The sequence below is a fragment of the Oncorhynchus tshawytscha genome, linkage group LG19 (genome assembly GCF_018296145.1).
Source record: "Oncorhynchus tshawytscha isolate Ot180627B linkage group LG19, Otsh_v2.0, whole genome shotgun sequence".
NCBI classification, from domain to species: Eukaryota; Metazoa; Chordata; class Actinopteri; order Salmoniformes; family Salmonidae; genus Oncorhynchus; species Oncorhynchus tshawytscha.
The window spans coordinates 11,065,110-11,082,913 of record NC_056447.1 but is presented as its reverse complement, the minus strand read 5'-3'; the positions used below and the strand labels follow the sequence as shown (position 1 = coordinate 11,082,913).

General features: G+C 42.5%; 1 protein-coding gene and 1 long non-coding RNA gene across 4 annotated transcripts in view; one reads left to right on the top strand and one right to left on the bottom strand.

Annotated features, from left to right (window-relative positions):
• Nucleotides 1-2,271: 2,271 nt before the first annotated feature.
• Nucleotides 2,272-17,804, bottom strand: part of LOC112218362 (la-related protein 1-like) — a 104,782-nt gene continuing 89,249 nt past the window's right edge. For all 3 annotated transcript variants that reach the window (XM_042301352.1, XM_042301353.1, XM_042301354.1), the window contains 8 exons: nucleotides 17,555-17,678; nucleotides 17,065-17,270; nucleotides 16,704-16,810; nucleotides 16,315-16,472; nucleotides 15,238-15,382; nucleotides 11,870-11,979; nucleotides 11,509-11,636; nucleotides 2,272-4,721 (listed from right to left, as the gene is read on the bottom strand). In XM_042301352.1, the coding sequence (XP_042157286.1) occupies nucleotides 4,506-4,721; nucleotides 11,509-11,636; nucleotides 11,870-11,979; nucleotides 15,238-15,382; nucleotides 16,315-16,472; nucleotides 16,704-16,810; nucleotides 17,065-17,270; nucleotides 17,555-17,678 (1,194 nt within the window). In that variant the 3' untranslated portion in view covers nucleotides 2,272-4,505. The remainder of the gene's footprint in view (nucleotides 4,722-11,508; nucleotides 11,637-11,869; nucleotides 11,980-15,237; nucleotides 15,383-16,314; nucleotides 16,473-16,703; nucleotides 16,811-17,064; nucleotides 17,271-17,554; nucleotides 17,679-17,804) is intronic.
• LOC121840050 lies at nucleotides 10,189-10,748 on the top strand. The gene is made up of 2 exons (XR_006079339.1): nucleotides 10,189-10,237; nucleotides 10,555-10,748. It is a non-coding gene; the product is annotated as an uncharacterized LOC121840050 (long non-coding RNA).

The following is a 17,804-nucleotide window of genomic DNA, read 5'->3' as shown; positions in this document are numbered from 1 at the left end:
GAGCCCAGAGTGGACCGGGCTTCAGGCAAACGTTGGCACTTAGACACATTGTTTAAACTTGGGGTAGCCAAGTTCCAAGGTTGTTCAGAGTGCTGAAAAAACAAAAGAGGCATGGAAAAATAAACAAATTGCCACAGTCCACAAGGTGCCATTACACAACTTTCCATAGCGCATTACGGGAGACTCTCTGTCGTCCTGGATTATGCGAACGTTGACGTTGGGGTACAGGCTACAATTCGTTGTGCGTCCCTCACGTTTTGACAGCATCATTACATTGGCTCTTCCTGAGGCATCAGCACCCAGTTTTGAGGGCGGAGATTTCTTCCCTTCTTAAGAAGCAGGCAATCCAAGTGGCTCCTATGTCAGAGGCCCAGGACGGCTGGTTCGCAAAAGGGGTGAGACATTGCTTCCCATTTTTATCCTGCGTGCCCTAAACAAGCACCCCAGGTCCTATAAATTCAGAATGCTCACAAACATCTGGGATGATTGGCTGGTGGTAGTGAGGGCAAGGAAGCAGGGGGTGTTAAACACACCCATACTGAATCAAGAGAAGAGCTATTCAACTCCATCTCAACACATTCCATTTCTTGAGTTAGGGAGGCCGGTTTCCAGCTTTGCTTGGCCAAATTTAGGCTGTGTCACATTTATTTGCCAATGCCTGCGCTTATTGGGGATGATGACTTCTATGATCGCCATGGTTCCCCTCGGGCTGTTGCGACCTTTGGCGGTTGATAGACACTCGCTTGGACGCATTGCGGCACCTAAACCGGTCCTGTCATGCCTACGGGCTCTGGCTCGGTGGAGGGACCAGCAGCATGTGTCAAGTTATATCCTGCAAGGTGATCACGACAGACGCATCCCCCCCGAGGGTGGTGTATGCATTGCGAGGGCAGCTCAATTTGGGGGTTGGGTACATAGCACTCATGCATTTACTCCCGTTGTCAGGCCAGCGTGTGGTGGTGAGGACCGACAACTGGACAGTGGCGGCATACAGACAGGGAGGGCTGCAATCTCGCCCCCTTTTATCCATAGCTCGCTCCCTACTGCTGTAGAGCAGTGTGCACACTACCCGGGAGCCTCAACACGGGTGCGGATCTGCTATCCAGTGGGGGCCTCCGTTCCCGGGAGTGGAGGCTGCATCCCTGGGTGGTCTCCCAGAGATGGGAAATGTTCGGCAGGGCCGACGCACTGTGAGGAAAACCTTGTGGCTGTTTCTTAATAAGCAACCTGTGCTCTGTTGAGAACGGATGCTCGTCGCGCGCGTCCGTGGCCTCTGACACCCCTTTATGCGTTTCCCCCTGTGGACATGGGGTGTATTCATTATGACAATTTTGTTGCAAGAAAAAATGTTTTGCAACAGAAATAATTTACTGCAAAACCTGTCAAGTTTATTTTATTAAATGGAAGTTGTAGTTCAGTTCACGGCTGGTAGAAGTTAGAAGAAACCCTGTGAATTTCATGCCACTTTAGAGGAAAAATCCATCATTTATAGACGCTTGCGCCGAACACTTCGCAGACTATTCGGAAAGTAAACGCCTGGAAACCATACAATTAAAATGAGCTACAACTTTCATTTAAAAACCCAACAGCTTTTACGTCATGTTGAAGAGCGTTTAGAGTAAACTGTTTCTGTTGCAAAACATTTTGCACAAAGTTGACAAAGGGAACGTACAGTTCTAACTATAACTACTATTCCCTGAAGGAGGGAAATGAGGTACACCTCTTCGGCCACGTGCTGCCCTGTTCTGGGCTTGGTGAAGAGCGGTACTGAATTGAAAGAATGAATCCGTGCCTCTGGTTTATTGCCTGTGGAAGGTGGGGCTTACAGTTAGGCACGGTGTTCATTGGCCTTGTCAGGCGTGATTCTAATGTTCTTCAGTAGAGGGCGCTAGCACGCAAGCTCCCCGTAACTGTATTGTACCTAGTTTCTCTCCTTCAGGGAACAGTAGTTATAGTCATAACTGTACGTTTGTAAATGTGTGGTATGGAGGTTGGAGCCTTGCTGTAGGTAAACCACAACAGTGTCCAACTTTCAGCTGTTGCAGATGCACCTCCCCCGAAATCACTCGTAGACTTTCTTCTGCAGTCGGCTGTTAGCATTACTGCTCAAACATACCCAGTGAGTTGACAACAACCAGCCATATACAAATGTAGCTTAAAAAAAAAAAATCTGACAGAAAAACTGTCAGTTTATCAAAATTAGCTTGTTAACTCAATGAAACTGCTTTCTGGAATACCCTACAGGGAACAGACAAGTAAATAACAGGACGATGACAGAGTTGGTGTTTATTTATTTTTTTTGTCCATTTAATGTATTTTTAATTTTTTTATATATATATAAGGAACAGCACAATTACTACAAATAACACCAATAGCAAATCACAGCCTACAAAGCAGATATTATGGATATTAAATGCTATAATACAAGATCTTATTCAAGTATTTTACATTTGTTTTTATTATTTTATTCCCCCTCATGACAAGCCTAGGATATTGTAATGGTAATGAACTATAAAAAAAATCTATGGTTCATATACAGCTATTTTCATTTATTTGGCTTTATGGAATTTTGTCCTTTTTTTCAGTCCCCAGACATCATAGCCATCCATAACCTCTGAATCCATAACCTCCCTTCCCCTCTTTCTCGCCAGCCCATCTGACACTAGGGGGCGCCATGTCTGGTGTCCTGCTGAGTTCATTGGAGCACCAACGGTTCCACCCACAGGGTCTGATGCACTGTGCTAACGATTAGACTGGACCCCAAAGGACAGATCTTACCTGTCCCCTCTATCCTGGTCTAGGACGAGTGAGAGGGGACATTCACTGGGGGTGCATTCGGAAAGTTATGTCTTTATTCCTTGAGTAAACAATTTCTTGAGTGATTCAATCAATCATACAAGCACACTCAATTGACTCACAGTTCCCTTGAGTTAAACCCACAAGACAGGGGGGAAAAAAGCTAAAAAGAAAGTTAATTCTTGTAAAAACTCAACTTTTTCAACAATGACAGTTAATGAAAATAGAATGGCCAATGTCATGTTTGTTTTAAATGTTGACACAGCGGAACCACCTGTGAATTTGAATCCCTTCTCATCCTCCAGCAGAAGGAACAGTTCTGTTATTTATGCCAATTGATATTGAACTAAAGAGGACCATATACCCATAGCATAGCTAGAAACACTGCAAATTTAAAAATTTGGACATTTCAGACCATTTAAAAGAAGAAAAAGTATGTACACATGCAAGTCGAATATATAAACTGTTCTATAAACAATAAAACAAGTCGCCTGGAGGTGAAAGTTATCTTCTGTCCAATTCACATTGGTGAAGAAAAAATGAATCACTCATCTATTTGATATCATCAGTCCTCTGTCGGATGAAGATGATGTTATCCACACCAGATTATTATAGTTTATCTGACTGTATGTAGTCAGATGTTCATGGGAATAGAACAGGTGGGTTGGGTTCAGGGGTCAGAAGGGAGACCGTCTGTCCATTGGTTGTACTCCTCCAGATGAACAGAGTAGAGCCTCTGGAAAAAAAACATACGAGGGGTGTGTGTGTGTGTGTGGAAGCGCTGGTGAGATGCAATGTTATAGGCCATGCTAAGCTGCAGACTGAAACCCTGCCTTGTTTAGCCCTGGGAAGCAGAACATAACCCGCAGCACATATCCCCAAAGCAACCACCGCAGCACACCAGATCTACTGATAAACCTTTCCGCTTTTTCTTCTTCTGTTTCTCTCTCAAGTAATCCGGATTGGTGATCCCCCCCCCCAGCAAAGCGTTTCAGCACAAAGAACCACAAATTGCAAACACACTGAGGGGTGGGGCTTGATGACACATTCAGCAGGTTGCGTTCAACACTGTTTGGCAGGCAGGGAGTCACTGAGTGGCCACTACTGTAGGTGGTGACCAATGTTGCATATTTGCAATTGTCAATGCTGTACAATCGACATTACGGTGGCGGGCACAAGTAAAGCAGGAAAAACATAAAAATAAGGCAACTTTCAATGATCTTGTTCATACCGAGGGACTGGTACAAGTCATTTTTTTCATCATTTGGTTTGGTGTTTTGACATCTATTTTTTCTCCCTCTATTTCTTTCTCGCGCAAAACAGGTTAAATATGTATTTTTCAACGCATCAATTTCTAGTCCACCAACTAGATGGTGTCAAGTGGAAAGAGGGTCCATCAACAGAAAGGAATCACGAGGTTCGCAGTTGCCATCAAACGTCCTCAGAAACCATGTCAAACATTGTAACCACGGGGAGAAAATATGCCAAGGATTGCAAATTAAAATACTTCATCCACTCCTTCAATAGTCATTCAGTTTCGTCTCTAATAAGTCAAAACGCTGGGTGTTTCAAACTAAATAAATCAAAATGGAAGAGCCTTGATTTATTCAATCACAAGCTGTTCGTCAGAAAGTCATTCTCGCATTCTTGCGGCGCAGAAAATATTCAATGACGTTGAGTTGATCCAAGTGGCTGAGGGTTGTCTGGGGTTACTTTGGTGGCTGGGCGTCTGATGCGGTTGCCGAGGTATGGGCTGCGGGCGCTGGCTCTGGCTGCTGATTTTGGCATCCTCCCTGGTGGGGCCCTGGGCGAACGGGGCCGAAGCCAGTTTGGCTGTGGGGGCGGCTGGAGCCCTGGGAGGGGTGGCGGCGGCGACAGTCTCCGCTGGATGAGTGTCTCTTGCGACCTCCCTCCTCCATCGGGGGCTGTAATGAAGGACAATGGTGGGATTGACTGGGGCTCTACGGACATTCTAAAAGGGCAATTCCACATTGTCAGATTTTTCACTTTCAAATCTATGCTAAACAAAAACCATTGATTTCAAAGTTTAACAAAGCAATGAACTATGCACAATTGAACAATTTACACAGAACATTTCACAGAAACACATTTACTGGATGAACTGTGCAGATGCAGTGTGGCAACAGAATCACGGTAAAATCATCCTCAGTTTTCACGTGACCACATTTTTTCAAAACTGTTAAATATCTGCTTCGAAATAAGATTCAAAAGATGTCTGCAGAAAGAATGGGTTTCAGCGATGACATACAAATCAAAATGTATTTGTCACATGCTTCGTAAACAGACAGACTATCAGTGAAATAATTACATACCAACAACGGAGAGAAAAATAATAAATACCATGGCTATACACGGGGTACCAGTACCGACTCTAATGTGCAAGTGTACGAGGCAATTGACGTAGACAGTGCATTCGGAAAGTATTCAGACCCCTTTGTTACATTGCAGCATTATTCTAAAATGGATTAAATAAAAATCCTCAATCTACACACAGTAGCCCATAATAACAAAGAAAACATGTTTTATCCCCAGTAAAAAAGGGTGGAGCTCAGGTGAATCCCTGTTTCCATTCACAATCCTTGAGATGGTTCTACAACTTGATTGGAGGCCACCTGTGGTAAATGTAATTGACTGGACATGATTTGGAAAGGCACACACCTGTCTATATAAGGTCCCGCAACTGGAAACTGTAATTCTGGTAACAGAATTACGAGTTTTAATCACTTAATAATTAATAAACTTGATGTCAGCAAAAAAACTAATTGGTAGGTCAACCTTTACTTGTTACTTCTGTGAACATTCATTAACCCTCCCTCATGAGGGAGAGAAATGAGAAAATATCTTAAATATATGTGGGTTTTTGGTAACGGAATTACAAGGCACAGGGCAATGTTTCTTAATCTTACAGAAGACAAATCATTTATCCAAAATGAAATATAAGTGTTGAAATTACTTGAACATGATTGCGTTTTGATCCCTTTTCCATTGGTTTGACCAGAATGCAAAGCCTTTGTTAGGATGGAATATGGTTTAAAAATGTATACATTTTATACATGCCTTAATTTTTCATTGGTCCTTTTACATGGAAATGCCTCTTACAGTTTGTTTTGTAACAAAGTCTGTCTCAAATGGCACCCTATTCCCTATATAGTGCACTACTTTGAAAATGAGCTCAAAAGTAGTGCACTACTTTGAAAATGAGCTCAAAAGTAGTGCACTACTTTGAAAATGAGCTCAAAAGTAGTGCACTACTTTGAAAATGAGCTCAAAAAGTGCACTACTTTGAAAATGAGCTCAAAAGTAGTGCACTACTTTGAAAATGAGCTCAAAAGTAGTGCACTACTTTGAAAATGAGCTCAAAAGTAGTGCACTACTTTGAAAATGAGCTCAAAAGTAGTGCACTACTTTGAAAATGAGCTCAAAAGTAGTGCACTACTTTGAAAATGAGCTCAAAAGTAGTGCACTATGTAAGGAATAGGGTGCCATTCGTGATGCAGCCAAAGAGTACAGGGTGAACAGGGCAGGCCTGTTCTTTGTTGAAGGGATACTGAGAGAATTGTGTATTTTTATTTCTCTGCGTGCAGTTTCGAGATTGAAGTTCGCATATTGTTAGCTTAGCTGAAAGGCGCCAGCTCCTCTCAAAAGCAGAGGTAGAAACTTGTGTGCTTGGTCATTTATAGTCTTATAAAGCTATACATAGTAATCTAATCAAATGTTATTCGTCACATGCGCCGAATACAACAGGTATACAAATACAACCTTGAAGTGAAATGTTGAATACAACAGGTATACAAATACAACCTTGAAGTGAAATGTTGAATACAACCTTGCAGTGAAATGCCGAATACAACAGGTATACAAACACAACCTTGCAGTGAAATGCCGAATACAACAGGTATACAAACACAACCTTGCAGTGAAATGCCGAATACAACCTTGCAGTGAAATGCCGAATACAACCTTGCAGTGAAATGCCGAATACAACAGGTATACAAACACAACCTTGCAGTGAAATGCCGAATACAACAGGTATACAAACACAACCTTGCAGTGAAATGCCGAATACAACCTTGCAGTGAAATGCCGAATACAACAGGTATACAAATACAACCTTGCAGTGAAATGTTGAATACAACAGGTATACAAATACAACCTTGAAGTGAAATGTTGAATACAACAGGTATACAAATACAACCTTGAAGTGAAATGTTGAATACAACAGGTATACAAATACAACAGGTATACAAATACAACCTTACAGTGAAATGCCGAATACAACAGGTATACAAACACAACCTTGCAGTGAAATGCCGAATACAACAGGTATACAAACACAACCTTGCAGTGAAATGCCGAATACAACCTTGCAGTGAAATGCCGAATACAACAGGTATACAAATACAACCTTGAAGTGAAATGTTGAATACAACAGGTATACAAATACAACCTTGAAGTGAAATGTTGAATACAACAGGTATACAAATATAACAGGTATACAAATACAACCTTACAGTGAAATGCTTACAAGCCCTGAACCAACAATGCAGTTAAGACAAATACGTGTTATATCGATGTTTTAAAATCGTTCATTTCACTGATAATCATAACAAATGAAATTCTATCCACTTCCTCATTCTTTCCCCGTTATCCCATAAATATTTAGAGAGATTGCAACGTTTCACCTGTCCCATTTTGGCTTCTGAGCGCACGGGCAGCACCCTTGACAGATAACCCATGGGGGTGCCAGGTAGCTTGAGGCGTAGGAGCGTTGGGCCAGTAACCGAAAGCTGGCTGGATTGAATCCCCGAGCCGACAAGGTGAAAATCTAGCGTTCTATCCTTGAGCAGGGCAATTAAACTAATTGCTAATTGTACTATTTCATGTCATCTTGTGGTCTGCTCCTAGACATGCCATTAGGGCAACATTGAAGCCGACATCCTCTACCATTGACAGTGGCTTCATATCAACTGCAATCATTTCTATCAACAGCTCTGTGATTTTCTCCCTCTATTCCTTTTCGCAATGCTGCCAGCAACCAGTTGGGTCTCAAGGTGCCTCCCTGTCAGCATTGCACCTGTACTGTCACTGATGCTTATTTCCACCTCGCTAAGTTCACATTTAACTTCTTAAAGCATTGGCATACAGGACTTCGCTGCAGTCACTTCCCTGTCTCACTGCCACTGTTTTCAACGGTAAATGAGGATGACGTGCGGAGCGCTTTATATCCGTGGCAAATCATTTTAAAGATGCCCATCTCCTCCTACTAACTTCGCAGCATCGTTGAGTTATGTATTTGTTTAATTTAACATGTCCCTTTTATGATGATGATTGGGACCTGTTAGTGGTAGTTGTAATAACTGCCCTGTGATTTTAGTTGTCAACAAAAAAGTTAGGGATTTTTTATAAATGTTAAAGGTCCCAATTTTGTTGAAAAGTCACACCCCTACTCTAAACATCTCTATGCAACAGGGATTCTTTTAATGTTAACAAACCCACTTGCTCAGTACTTCGACCCTAGAAAAGCTTGAGGAAGCATGATAGCACTCACGTAGCCAGCAGTGAAAAAGTTGTATTAAAGGTGTCTAAACGTGTACTTTGAAAAGGTTTCACTAGTAGTAAAAAGTAGGAGAAAATGTAACTGACAGGTTTCACTAGTAGTACAAAGTAGAAGACAAAATGTAACTGTCTTTGACGGGTTTCACTAGTAGTAAAAAGTAGAAGACAAAATGTAACTGACAGGTTTCCTAGTAGTAAAAAGTAGAAGACAAAATGTAGAGGTTTCACGAGTAGTACAAAGTAGAAGACAAAATGTAACTGACAGGTTTCACTAGTAGTACAAAGTAGAAGACAAAATGTAACTGACAGGTTTCACTAGTAGTAAAAAGTAGAAGACAAAATGTAACTGACAGGTTTCACTAGTAGTAAAAAGTAGAAGACAAAATGTAACTGTCTTTGACGGGTTTCACTAGTAGTAAAAAGTAGAAGACAAAATGTAACTGACAGGTTTCACTAGTAGTAAAAAGTAGAAGACAAAATGTAACTGACAGGTTTCCCTAGTAGTAAAAAGTAGAAGACAAAATGTAACTGACAGGTTTCACTAGTAGTAAAAAGTAGAAGAGAAAATGTAACTGTCTTTGACGGGTTTCACTAGTAGTAAAAAAGTAGAAGACAAAATGTAACTGTCTGACAGGTTTCCCAAGTAGTAAAAAGTAGAAGACAAAATGTAACTGACAGGTTTCACTAGTAGTAAAAAGTAGAAGACAAAATGTAACTGTCTTTGACGGGTTTCACTAGTAGTAAAAAAGTAGAAGACAAAATGTAACTGTCTTTGACAGGTTTCCCAAGTAGTAAAAAGTAGAAGACAAAATGTAACTGACAGGTTTCACTAGTGGTAAAAAGTAAAAGAGAAAATGTAACTGTCTTTGACAGGTTTCCCAAGTAGTAAAAAGTAGAAGACAAAATGTAACTGACAGGTTTCACGAGTAGTAAAAAGTAGAAGACAAAATGTAGAGGTTTCACGAGTAGTACAAAGTAGAAGACAAAATGTAACTGACAGGTTTCACTAGTAGTAAAAAGTAGAAGACAAAATGTAACTGACAGGTTTCACTAGTAGTAAAAAGTAGAAGACAAAATGTAACTGTCTTTGACGGGTTTCACTAGTAGTAAAAAGTAGAAGACAAAATGTAACTGTTTCTTTGAAAGGGTTTCACAAGTAGTAAAAAGTAGAAGACAAAATGTAACTGACAGGTGTCCCTAGTAGTAAAAAGTAGAAGACAAAATGTAACTGACAGGTGTCCCTAGTAGTAAAAAGTAGAAGACAAAATGTAACTGACAGGTGTCCCTAGTAGTAAAAAGTAGAAGACAAAATGTAACTGACAGGTGTCCCTAGTAGTAAAAAGTAGAAGACAAAATGTAACTGACAGGTTTCACTAGTAGTAAAAAGTAGAAGAGAAAATGTAACTGACAGGTTTCCCTAGTAGTAAAAAGTAGAAGACAAAATGTAACTGACAGGTTTCACTAGTAGTAAAAAGTAGAAGACAAAATGTAACTGACAGGTTTCACTAGTGGTAAAAAGTAGAAGAGAAAATGTAACTGTCTTTGACGGGTTTCACTAGTAGTAAAAAAGTAGAAGACAAAATGTAACTGACAGGTTTCACTCGTAGGAAAAAGTAGAAGACAAAATGTAACTGACAGGTTTCACTAGTGGTAAAAAGTAAAAGAGAAAATGTAACTGTCTTTGACAGGTTTCACTAGTAGTAAAAAGTAGAAGACAAAATGTAACTGACAGGTTTCACTAGTAGTAAAAAGTAGAAGACAAAATGTAACTGACAGGTTTCCCTAGTAGTAAAAAGTAGAAGACAAAATGTAACTGACAGGTTTCACTAGTAGTAAAAAGTAGAAGACAAAATGTAACTGACAGGTTTCACTAGTGGTAAAAAGTAGAAGAGAAAATGTAACTGTCTTTGACGGGTTTCACTAGTAGTAAAAAAGTAGAAGACAAAATGTAACTGACAGGTTTCACTCGTAGGAAAAAGTAGAAGACAAAATGTAACTGACAGGTTTCACTAGTGGTAAAAAGTAGAAGAGAGGAAATGTAACTGACAGGTTTCACTAGTAGTAAAAAGTAGAAGAGAAAATGTAACTGACAGGTTTCACTAGTGGTAAAAAGTAGAAGAGAAAATGTAACTGACAGGTTTCACTAGTGGTAAAAAGTAGAAGAGGAAATGTAACTGACAGGTTTCACTAGTAGTAAAAAGTAGAAGACAAAATGTAACTGACAGGTTTCACTAGTGGTAAAAAGTAGAAGAGAAAATGTAACTGACAGGTTTCACTAGTGGTAAAAAGTAGAAGACAAAATGTAACTGACAGGTTTCACTAGTGGTAAAAAGTAGAAGACAAAATGTAACTGACAGGTTTCACTAGTGGTAAAAGTAGAAGACAAAATGTAACTGACAGGTTTCACTAGTAGAAGAGAAAAAAAGTTTCACTAGTAGTAAAAAAGAAGACAAAATGTAAAGTAAAAAGTAGAAGACAAAATGTAACTGACAGGTTTCACTAGTAGTAAAAAGTAGAAGAGAAAATGTAACTGACAGGTTTCACTAGTGGTAAAAAGTAGAAGACAAAATGTAACTGACAGGTTTCACTAGTGGTAAAAAGTAGAAGAGGAAATGTAACTGACAGGTGTCCCTAGTAGTAAAAAGTAGAAGGGAACTTTTCACTTTCTTTGACAGGTGTCCCTAGAAGTAAAAAGTAGAAGAGGACATTTAACCTTCTTTGACAGGTGTCCCTAGAAGTAAAAAGTAGAAGAGGACATTTAACCTTCTTTGACAGGTGTCCGTAATAGTAAAAAGTAGAAGAGGACATTTAACCTTCTTTGACAGGTGTCCCTAGAAGTAAAAAGTAGAAGAGGACATTTAACCTTCTTTGACAGGTGTCCCTAATAGTAAAAAGTAGAAGAGGACATTTAACCTTCTTTGACAGGTGTCCCTAGAAGTAAAAAGTAGAAGAGGACATTTAACCTTCTTTGACAGGTGTCCCTAATAGTAAAAAGTAGAAGAGGACATTTAACCTTCTTTGACAGGTGTCCCTAGAAGTAAAAAGTAGAAGAGGACATTTAACCTTCTTTGACAGGTGTCCCTAGAAGTAAAAAGTAGAAGAGAACATTACACTTTGACAGGTTTCCCTACTTACATCGATTCTGAAATCCTCGAGACGCTTAAACTTGCTCAAGCACTCCTGCAACTTGGGGTCGATCCCCATGTTCTTGTTTTTGGAGTATTTAAGAAATGCCCAAAACTTCTCAAGTCCATACAGCTGGCCTGTGGGAGATGGGGACACAGATACAGGCAGGTGTTAGGGAGAAGTCTAAGCCAAGGTCTCAAATGGCACCCTATTCCCTATATAAGGCTCTGGTCAAAAGTAGTGCACTATATGGGGAATATGGTTCCATTTGGTACACAGAATGTACTCATTGTGGCGGAACAGTAGTAACCAAATTGAGAGTTATCACGCTGTGTGAATGTGTTGAGGTTCCCTAGGTGATGCATCTCACCAGCTTCGTAATCTTTCATGGTCTCCTCCTGGAAGTCCTTGAAAATGTTTGGCCTGAATTTCCTTTCCAGTCCGTAGCTGTAGTACCTGAACAGGCACTCCAAACCGTACCTGCAATACAGACAACCGGTATTTATCAGCATTGTGTGGTGATCGACTAAACACCAGTTTTCTAACACTATTAGTGGTACTGGAATTTTCTATTCACCCACCCTGACTGTCTAGCTTTTATTTTGGTGATTGTTAGTTCTTAAAGATGATAAACTATGCAAAAAAAGAAACATCCATTTTCAGGACCATGTCTTTCAAAGACATTTTGTAAAAATCCAAATAACTTCACAGATCTTCATTGTAAAGGGTTTGAATGCCGTTTCCCATGCTTGTCAATGAACCATAAACAATTAATGAATATGCACCTGTGGAACGGTCGTTAAGACACTAACAGCTTACTGACGGTAGGCAATTAAGGTCACAGTTATGAAAACATAGGACACTAAAGAGGCCTTTCTACTGACTGAGAAACACCAAAAGAAAGATGCCCAGGGTCCCGGCTCATCTGCGTGAATGTGCCTTAGGCATGCTGCAAGGAGGCATGAGGACTGCAAATGTGGCCAGGTCAATAAATTGCAATGTGCGTACTGTGAGACGCCTAAGACAGCACTACAGGGAGACAGGACGGACAGCTGATTGTCTTCGCAGTGGCATACCACTTGTAACAACACCTGCACAGGATTGGTACATCCGAACATCACACCTGCGGGACAGGTACAGGATGGCAACAACTGCCCGAGTTACACCAGGAACACACAATCCCTCCATCAGTGCTCAGACTGTCCGCAATAGGCTGAGAGAGGCTGGACTGAGGGTTTGTAAGCCTGTTTTAAGGCAGGTCCTCACCAGACATCACCGGCAACAATTTTGCCTATGGGCACAAACCCACAGTCGCTGGACCAGACAGGACTGGAAAAAAGTGCTTTTCACTGATTAGTCACAGTTTTGTCTCACCAGAGGTGATGGTCAGATTCACATTTATCGTCAAAGGAATGAGCGTTGCACCGAGGACTGTACTCTGGAGCGGGATCGATTTGGAGGTTGAGGGTCCGTCATGGTCTGGGGCGTTATGACACAGCATCATCGGACTGAGTTTGTTGTCATTGCAGGCAATCTCAACGCTCTGCGTTACAGGGAAGACATCCTCCTCCCTCATGTGGTACCCTTCCTGCAGCATGACAATGCCACCAGCCATACTGCTCGTTCTGTGTGTGATTTAATGCAAGACAGGAATGTCAGTGTTCTGCCATGGCCAGCGAAGAGCCCAGATCTCAATCTAATTGAGCACGTCTAAGACCTGTAGAATCAGAGGGTGAGGGCTAGGGCCATTCCCCCCAGAAATGTCCGGGAACTTGCAGGCGCCTTGGTGGAAGAGTGGGGTAACATCTCACAGCAAGACCTGGTAAATCTGGTGCAGTCCATGAGGAGAAGATGCACTGCAGTGCCTAATGCAGCTTGTGGCCACACCAGATACTAACTGGTACTTTTGATTTTGACCTCCCCTTTGTTCAGGGACACATTATTCCATTTCTGTTAGTCACATGTCTGTGGAACGTGTTCAGTTCATGTCTCAGTTGTTGAATCTTATGTTCATACAAATATTTACACGTTAAGTTTAATGAAAATAAACGCAGTTGACAGTGAGAAGACGTTTCTTGTTTTGCTGAGTTTATTATGAAAAAAATACACTGAACAACAATATAAATGCACCGATTTTACTGAGTTACAATTAAATAAGGAAATCAGTCAATTGAAATACATTCATTAGGCCCTAACCTATGGATTTCACATGACTGGGAATACAGATATGCATCTGTTGGTCACAGATACCTTAAAAAATGATGCGGGCATGGATAAAAAAATTTAAAAAGTCAGAATCTGGTGTGACCACCATTTGCCTAATGCAGCGCAACACATCTCCTTCGCATAGAGTTGATGAGGCTGTTGATTGTGGCCTGTGGAATGTTGTCCCACTCCTCTTCAATGGCTGTGCAAAGTTGCTGGATATTGTCGGGAACCTGAACACGCTGTCGTACATGTCAATCCAGAGCATTCCAAACATGCTCAATGGGTGATCTTGTCAAGGTATCTCTGTGCATTACAATTGCCATCAATAAAATGTCATTGTTTTCGTCTGCCATACCATAACCCCACCACCACCGTTGACATCAGGAAGCTGCTCACCCACACAACGCCATACACACTGCCTGCCGGTAGAGTTGAAACCGGGATTCATCTGGGAAGAGTACACTTCTCCAGCGAGCCAGTGGCCATCGAAGGTGAGCATTTTCCTACTGAAGTCGGCTTGACGCCAAACTGCAGTCTGCTCAAGACCCCGGTGAGGATGACGAGCACACAGATAAGCTTCTGATAGTTTGTGCAGAAATTATTTGGTTGTGCAAGCCCACAGTTTCCTCAGCTGTCTGGGTGGTTGGTCTCAGACGATCCTGCAGGTGAAGAAGCCAGGTGTGGAGGTCCTGGGCTGGCGTGGTTACACATGGTCTGCGGTCGTGAGGCCGGTTGGACGTACTGACAAATTCTCTAAAATATTGGAGGTGGCTTATAGTAGAGAAATGAACATTAAAGTCTCCGGCAACAGCTATGATGAACATTCCTGCAGTCAGCATGCCAATAGCACACTCCCTCAAAACTTGAGACATCTATGGCAATGTGTTGTGTGACAAAACTGCACATTTTAGAGTGACCTTTTGTTTTATTGATCATGCTGTTAAAATCATCTTTTCAATATGCCACACCTTTCAGGTGGATGGATTATCTTGGCAAAGGAGAAACACTCACTAAACAGGGACATTTGAGAGAAATAATATTTTTGTGCATATGGAAAATGTCTGGGATCTGTTTATTTCAGCTCATGAAACATGGGACCAACACTTTACATGTTGCCTTTATATTGTAGTTCAGTAGGTCCATTATCTTTTCTACATACTTTATATCTGGTTTTAGATGTTTTACACAAAAAGGTTTTTTTTTTCTTTCTGAAAAATAATTGTGTACACTGTTTAGACTTAGACGGCCCCCCAAAAAACGCTTAGGCGGAACACCCAAGGATTTAATTGGCAGAAAATGCCCTGTGCTTGATTGAGTCAGGTGTGTTAGAGCAGGGCTGGAACAAGTGTCTGCCCCTGTTGCCTCCCCTTCCCAAACACAATTTTAGGCCCAAATAATTTTACAGGACAAGAGCCTTCACACATTGCACTCTCCTTGCCCAACATGCAATTTTAGGCTCTTTACAATCAAAGTTCTGTGTATAATTGGTAGATTGGTAAGTATTAAGCAAAGAATGAAATGAAGCATTACCTGTATCCCTCCTTGCCATCCTCCACCACCAGCTGCTTGAACTCCTCATACATCTTCCTGTTGAAGTGATCCCTCAGGAAGAACGACCAGAAACGGAACAGCGTGTTCATCTCCTGGGATTGGCCGATGCCCAACCGCTTGCGTTCTGTGATTAGTGGGGTGGAGGGGTGAAAGGTCAGTCAGACACTATCTGTGTCCCAAATGCCATCCTATTCCCTATAATTTCAAAAGTAGTGCACTATGTAGGCCATTTGACCATTTGGGATGCATGCAGCCTGTGACAAAGCAAGCAACAGCTATTGTTTCTATGCGCAGTGTTCCTAACTATTTACACACAAGTATAATGTGTCGTTACTTTCTAGTCTCTGAATGGGTGATCGTGTCTGCGTGTGAATGAGTGATCGTGTCTGCGTGTGAATGAGTGATCGTGTCTGCGTGTGAATGGGTGATCGTGTCTGCGTGTGAATGGGTGATCGTGTCTGCGTGTGAATGGGTGATCGTGTCTGCGTGTGAATGGGTGATCGTGTCTGCGTGTGAATGGGTGATGCGTGTGAATGGGTGATCGTGTCTGCGTGTGAATGGGTGATCGTGTCTGCGTGTGAATGGGTGATCGTGTCTGCGCGTGTGTGAATGGGTGATCGTGTCTGCGTGTGAATGGGTGATCGTGTCTGCGTGTGAATGGGTGATCGTGTCTGCGTGTGAATGGGTGATCGTGTCTGCGTGTGAATGGGTGATCGTGTCTGCGCGTGAATGGGTGATCGTGTCTGCGTGTGAATGGGTGATCGTGTCTGCGCGTGTGAATGGGTGATCGTGTCTGCGTGTGAATGGGTGATCGTGTCTGCGTGTGAATGGGTGAACGTGTCTGCGTGTGAATGGGTGACGTGTCTGCGTGTGAATGGGTGATCGTGTCTGCGTGTGAATGGGTGATCGTGTCTGCATGTGAATGGGTGATCGTGTCTGCGTGTGAATGGGTGATCGTGTCTGCGTGTGAATGGGTGATCGTGTCTGCGTGTGAATGGGTGATCGTGTCTGCGTGTGATCTTTGTTTGGGGAAAGAATATGGGTAGCTATGCGTACCGTTTAGGCAGCGTCGACGGTACTTGTGATAAACGTGTTGCGTGAAGCCGTTCTCCTTGAGCAGCTCGTGGGAGGGGTGCTGGAAGTTGGGGAGCGACTGGGGGGTGCAGCCAATTCCCCCCAATACAGGTGTACCCTCTGAGGGGCTGGCGTTGGAGCTGGAGAGAGAGGGAAGAGGAGTGATTAAAAGTACATACAAACACCACCGACAAATTAAACCTGTATGATGCTGGTATAAGTACATGTACCAATGTGTAAGTGATAAACAATTCTGTACGACCTCAACAATTCTTATAGCATTGAAATGTTCTAAAGAAGACAAAAATACTTCTGTAGTAATATGAACAAGTGCAAATGTTAGCAACAGGAGATGAGGGGACTTGACTCACCTGACGGAGGCAGTGCGAGATCGGTGCTCCCGCGAGTCCATCACCCAGCCAACGTGGCACTCCATGGGGGGGTTAGAGCTGTGCCTGGTCTTCCTTTTCCTTGGGGTCTAAAGACAAGGGGGGTTAGAGAGAGGACAGTTAACCAAACAGTACCCACAGCAGTCAAGATGCCCAGACACAAATCCACCCCTAGTCGGAGGTTTCAGATGTAAATGGAAGACACTTCACAAATGAAACGTATAAATAGAGGAGCAGTGTGCCGCCTCAGATGTCAGAATCAATAACCAATAGACAACTGAACCCTGGTAGATCTACGGGATGTGGGTAAGTCTAAGCAAAATGTCAGACACAAAATTGTTACCTTGGCGTCGACGGGCCGGCTCTCCTTCACAACAGGGTAGAAACGGGGCGTCATGGCGGGGTCCTTCCGGTGCGGGGTGCGAGGCGTGCGGGGTGTCCGGGCACTGCGGTAGTTGGGCGAGTCAGGTACAGTAGTCGGGAGGGAGCGTGCTATTGTGGAAGGCTCAGGGGCACCGAACAGTTTGTTCGCCAAGGCGTCTACGGGAACTGAGAGATGAGTCACGTGTTCATATGGGTCATTTCTGGATCACAGCTTCCATTTCAATATGCACATGAATAAGACTTACGTGGAGGTATTCCTATAGCTTGTCGGTGTTGTAAAGCCATAGAAACATTCCCACTGTATTATTCTGCTCTCTATATCTGGTGTTATTTCCCAACGTTGGTTCAGTAGAGTGGTTGTGTTTGGCATGTGATTAAGCCATAGCTGTGTGACCCCCATCTTAGTAAGAGGTCTGCGTCTCATCCGTTCATGTGTCTGTGGTACTCACTCTGCTGGGGCTTTGGGGGTCCAGGGGGCACCTCCTGGTTGGGGTCGACGGGGGGTTCTGGGGTCAGGCAGTCAAACTCCTCTCGGCTGATCAGGTGAACCTTTTTGAAGTTCTCCACCTCTTGCTGCAGAGACATGACAGGGAGGCTCAGTGAAACAGCGGTGGTGAACTCAATGGGTCGTTTCAGGGAGGCAGATCTAGTCCTAGAATAAAAAGCATGTACAATGGAGATTTTCCATTGAAAGTGCTT